Source organism: Acyrthosiphon pisum, chromosome A3, assembly GCF_005508785.2.
Source record: "Acyrthosiphon pisum isolate AL4f chromosome A3, pea_aphid_22Mar2018_4r6ur, whole genome shotgun sequence".
Classification (NCBI taxonomy): Eukaryota; Metazoa; Arthropoda; class Insecta; order Hemiptera; family Aphididae; genus Acyrthosiphon; species Acyrthosiphon pisum.
In genome coordinates, this window is record NC_042496.1 from 23,183,702 (window position 1) to 23,189,701 (window position 6,000).

At 37.6% G+C, this 6,000-nt stretch overlaps 1 protein-coding gene across 6 annotated transcripts in view; it reads left to right on the forward strand.

The window, feature by feature from the left end:
• LOC100167178 overlaps positions 1 to 6,000 on the forward strand; it is a 111,034-nt gene that overhangs the window by 101,740 nt on the left and 3,294 nt on the right. For 3 of the 6 annotated variants that reach the window (XM_016802387.2, XM_029491145.1, XM_016802395.2), the window contains 6 exons: positions 659 to 958; positions 1,497 to 1,670; positions 1,877 to 2,160; positions 2,311 to 2,541; positions 2,620 to 3,788; positions 4,460 to 4,612. In XM_016802387.2, the coding sequence (XP_016657876.1) occupies positions 659 to 958; positions 1,497 to 1,670; positions 1,877 to 2,160; positions 2,311 to 2,541; positions 2,620 to 3,788; positions 4,460 to 4,612 (2,311 nt within the window). Of the gene's footprint in view, positions 1 to 658; positions 959 to 1,496; positions 1,671 to 1,876; positions 2,161 to 2,310; positions 2,542 to 2,619; positions 3,789 to 4,459; positions 4,613 to 6,000 lie in introns of those variants that run through there. The other 3 variants (XM_001943588.5, XM_016802398.2, XM_029491146.1) reach the window with 3 other exon arrangements.

The window sequence follows — 6,000 nt, forward strand, 5'->3', positions numbered from 1 at the left end:
ATATTGAAATCCGTTTTTCAATATTTTAATCTCAAACTTAATAATACGTCTTCAAAAATAATAAAATTGTCAGCTTTTTTTCATATTATATTATACCATTATTAGAAATAATATAAGTAATAAAATCGGAATTCAATGTGGTCTGTAGGAAGTCTTCTTCTTTCAGATAAAAAAATAGTTATCAAAATCCGACAATTCTACTAGGCATGGGAATTATTCCTGTGAAGTCATTTTTTTTCGATTTAATACACCGTACCTATTACAAAGAAAGGTGTTATAATCAAGGTGTAAACTTAAATATAAAATATAATTTTCAAATATTTTAGAATTGTGGACAATTTGAAAAACCGGTACCGGGCCCCTTAATTAACAATTATAATATGATGTCGCGTAAATTTATTATTAATTTATATCATTATTATTATTACTATTACTATTTTTTTGATAATACATATACGTCACGATTCACGACACTATATACCTATTTTAGCTTGTATATATTTTTATTTAACCTATACATAGCACGTTGTTTATGTCATGTAAATATATAATACCTAATCATATGTTATGATGCATAATACATTTATTATTATAACAACTAATTAAAGTTGAGCTTTTGCGGATATATAGTAAATTAACAACAATCGTAAAATTTTAGGATTCAATCAATACCGCGCCAAGCAAAAAAGCGCATCACCGTCGAAATTTCGTACCACTATAGCCGATAAATCGGAAATACTTCAACAGCTCATATCACCTGGGCTCGAACGACAAGCCAGTTTCAACGACGAAATCAACCTGGTGGACAAGCTATCGACCAATAACATCGGACCCAACGACATTGTCTTACCACAGTCGAATATTTCGCAAGAAACGAGTTTTTCTAACGACTGTTCCATAGGTAATATACCTACACTCTGTATTTTCAGTGGTGAAGTTGAGACCGTAATTGATAATGGTAAGTGATAACTGGTTTCTTGTTATCACAATGAAACAATCACCTATCATATTTGTATTTGATAGTTATTTTCGTAACCAGTAACCGCATAATTGTAAACTATTTGACTTGAGTAGTATTGGATTCTACTTTTTGGTATTCTTCAATGTCTGCGTGGTATTTATTTATAAACATTGTTTTAGAGCTAATTATAGCTGAATCTGAATTGTTTTTTTTTCGGAAATCACGGTTCGCGGATCACGGAGCAGTGTATGAAGTCAACATTTTAGTGTATTACCGTAGTCGATGGGCAACCATACTACCTTAAATCGTAGTATAAGAGCCACTACCCACTGTCGATTTCGAGCGCACACATAATATATAACTATAGAATGTATATAGTATTATAGATGCATTGGATTGAGAGCGTTACGCGTTATATTTGTTAGAGTCGCTGATATTTTCACGCGTTTACTCCCATGATTCTAGTGGAGAGCAGAGCCTTTCAAGAGAAGTTTTCACTTCAAAAATTGACTAAATGTTATCATTTTTAATTCAGACGAAGCTGTTCAAAAAATTGAGAAGAAAGTCACGTTTGCCAGGTTGATGAATAAATTTCAATCGGAAATGAGCTCTACGAGTTCAGAGATAGATCCTAACTCTAAGCGCAATTTGAGAAGACCCTGTCCCAACCAAGGGAGTGATTCTACGTCCAGTCTGGAATGTGCATTAGGTATATTATATATTTACATAGATCCAACAAAAGCTAATAATGCAATTTTGGACAGAGATCTAGTTAAGTTAGTTGTTTAATCTATTTAGAATATTTTTGGTTTTTAAATGATGCGGTGTTAAAATTATAAATTGACTGGTCAAGATTCTGACCGGTACTGCCTTTATTTAAATGATTAAACTGAGAATGTTTCATTTTTGCTATAGAGAACCGAAACCCAAATACATTATCGTTAAACCAATACCAACAACAAACGGGCCAGAAAGCCATGAGCGCAGATTCAATTTTGGCCATGTTTCGAAATTTCAACACGGCAATGGCGATGACGGAAATGAGTAATTACTTATCGGCATCCACGACACCAAGTTGTTCCAGTTTGCAAGATGAAATTGTGGGCAGCGAAGACGAGTCGTTGATGTCAAATACTGCTCATTCGCCGAGTGGTGGCAAAGAATCCCCCACGCGATATCGCTACTCAAACGTGATTCAAGTGAGTAAAGTGATACCTAGTTACATATTATTGAATATATACTATATATATTATATATATTTAATAAAAATAATATCCGTTGTTAATTTATTAATAAATACAGTATGTATAGTATTAACTATTATACTAATTTCATTTATTTATGATCAGCTACCGGTAGTGGACATGTTAAGCTCTCAACGGAACAATTCAAACAATCCATTGAACAGCCTGCAACATCCTCCATCCATACTACTCGAAGTGCCCAACTATCGTATGGACTGTTTGTCGCCGATACATGAGCTACCGACACCGGCGCCATCACCATCTCCCACGCCCATCATATCGAGGAAGTCAGCGTTCAGTTGTCTGAAAGACATGGACAACTTTCAGCAGCAGAAGGTTTTTTTTTAAAAAAAATACTCAGCATTTGTATGCAATTTTTTTTTAATTTTTTTAATTTTTTTTTTTTTTATCTAGGAACCACCTTCTCTCAAAGTACCAACTGAACCACCAACGGTCCAAGCTGAACAACTGACCATACCCATGCTAGTCATTCAACAACCGACACCCATCAATTCACCAAGTATGGAATTCCCCGGGTCTCCACCGCCCCACAAAGAGAAACCACTCAACCGGAAGATGTTGAAAGACATGGAGAAGCCGATATCGCTGGATCTGCCTGCGCCACCGCCGGTCATCACCGTTACGTGTATGAGCGATTCAGATACGGAGTCTGTGACCACGAAAAACGGTACGGACTCTTCAAAAAACGGAGGAGGCATGTGTTACCTTAGTCCATTTTCTATGTGTTCCCGGGCCGACAGAATAGCCTCGGAGTCGAACCTCAGCTCGTCTGGGTACAGTTCGGGCCCATCCCGGTGCAACTCGAACACCCGGCTGTGCCCATTGGACTGCGGCGAAGAACCAAGGCGCATATCACCGCTGATCCACACGCCCGAGATCAGGGAAATGGACTCGGAGACGACGTTCTCCGAAAACGACGACGAGGGCTTCGACACAGAAACGGCAGACCCGAAGATGGACCACCGAACGAAACACCACTACCGGAACGCAGAACTTGAATCGGAAACCCTGAAGCCTGGTGTGGCCACCACTGGTCTCAAGGCTTACACTTCTGGCTCAGAGCCGGAAGCGCTTGGTCGTCACCAGCAGCAGCAGCAGCAGCAGCCGGTGCCGTCAATCACGGTTCAACAGTATCCATCGACACTGCACCTGTCCACGGACATGCTGTACGAGAAGAGCCCGGTGAGTTCGAGAAGTGAAAGCCCGCTTAGTGACAAGACAGTGTTCAGGTTCTCGCCCATGTTCTACGGCCGCATTACCGACTCGGACAGTATATACGACTTTACGAGTTCAGATTGCGCGATGAAGAAGCGGACGGGCAAGAAGAGAGAGCGAAAGAGGAGACACTTCGGCGGAAGCGGTGGGGTATTCGGGGGATCCACGTGCACAACTCCGTCGGAGCCGTTGCCATCCAACAATAGCGTACTGTTGTTGGACGTGCCCGGCAGGAACGACAGAAAAAAGTCCCGATCCAAACCGAATACTAGGAGACGATCTCGGTCTCAGCAGACGATAGTACCGAGCTCTTCGTCGTCTACCGACAGCCTAAACGACACCGCTAAGTAAGTACATATAGCGAACTATTGGATTGTCACAGTTTTTATGTTTAGTACAACATTAAGACATAAGTGCTAAGGAGTTATAACTCAAACAATTTAAATATTATTCAGGAGAGCGTTTATAAGTTCGACAAATCTATTAAATATTTAGTTACATTAATCGAAATATTGTTCATGATAAACTCATAAAACATTTTATCTTGCTATTAATATCGTTTTACTTTCCTAGAATATTTAGAGACATATAACCTTATTGCATTATACATTTTGTAAATGCTCAATATAATATAGGTACTTTCTACATTAATACATACATACGGCATTGTTCTTAAAATATTAGGTAGGTATTTACCAATATTTTTTAGCGGATGTATTTTATTGTACTATTTGTTTATTTAAATTTTCAACGCCTCAAGTGCTAGAATTACGGAGTAAATGGTGATATTGTTCTTAAATACTCTTCAGTAGTCTCAGTGCACCTAAGTTCAATAATTGACATCTCAATTTATTATAAGATAATTACTAGATAGTACTAGAAAACAAGAAAATGAGAAAAAAGAGAATTCCAGAGATACCAAATCATTAAATTTTAAAATTGCTCTTTAGTATTGACAGTTTGATATAATATATTGGTATATTTTATATTCGTGTAATATTTATGATTTTCTACGCAGGGTTAGTTACGGCAATAGGCACAGGCGTTCCAATGATTCGGTGAAGAGAAATCTTTCGTCGGAAAATTGGTCGGACCGCGGTAAGAGCGGCGAGGACAAGAAAACCGTTAAGAGAAAAACCAAGAGTAATCGTACTGAAAACCGGAGACTGAGGTAAGTGACGGTCGAACAGCCATACGATGTACTCTGAACTTCAGAGTGGCTCAACTAGGGCTAAAATAGGGCCCTCCCTGACATTACATAAAAAGTAACCCGTGGAGGCGATATAAGTTTAATGTTTATATATTACTCACAGCTACATGAAAATGATTTAAGGTCCCCACATACTGCGGCGGTAAACGGTACGGTACCGATACGGTAAACAATATTTTATTTGTGCGGTAATTTTTACCTTGCACACTGATCCGGTAACGATATCGGTTACCGGACGGTAAAATATCGTACCGGAACGTTTACAGTAAAAACTAGCACACACTGCTGCGGTAGTGCATACGTATCATCAGGCACGGCTTTTGGAGTTTTGTGGTGCATACCTTCTCAATAATTTTTTTTTCACACAGCTATGTAAGATTAATTTGAATATTTTTGTTAATAACTAATAAGCTCTTACCTACCCACCAGACATTTTTGCTGTAGGTATAATAAGTGCAGCCAATGATACATAATAAAAGTCTTGATCTTTGTACCTAATGTCCTAATTGTCTTATTATAAATTTTAAAGAAATTGTACATCACAATTATAATAAATAAATAATACGTGAATTTACGCATGAATTATGTTATCTTAAAAGGAAATTTAATTTCATTGAGCAAAAAATACAACGTAGCAAGATTCTTCTGCAAATGTATTAGTGTACGAGCTCTGATAACGACTGGCCCTTTTCGCCTCCCATCGACGCATTTATTTCGACATCAAATATACGATCTTTCTTCCTATGGTCTCTGTAGTCCGTGTTTTCTTGATTATACAAGATTTCACTATTTCACTTCGGAAATGAGTTTTTCTATGTTGATTGACGACATAATTCTTTTGAAATTTTAAAATAGTTACCTTCTTATGTTGGATGATGATGTTATGTTATTTTTCAAACGTCATCACTGGACAAAGAAAGGTTGACGATTAAGGTGGTTCTAGTCGGTCATTTTCTAAGGAGTAAGAATTAGGCAATTATGTGGCAAGTAAAACCGTGGCATGTCAATGTGTGCGTGTGTAAATGAACATCGGTGTGTGTGGGTACACACCGCAGTGTATGTCAACGCTACCCGCATACACATTCTAAGAACCAGCGTTTTCGCTCTCGCAGGCACATGTCAATATATTGAATTGGAAAAAACTATACAGTTAATTTTTGAGTAAAACATACCTCGGCTCTGACAAAATTGTGAAACTTACGTTGGTCCGATTTCGATTCTGTAACAATCCTAACAACTATTAACACGTCCTATAAAGAACGGTCGAAGAATTTTTTAGAAATGTTAATTTCTTCAATACATATGGGTTGAGCAAAAATGTAGTAAAAACTGAATATTGTATAATATTA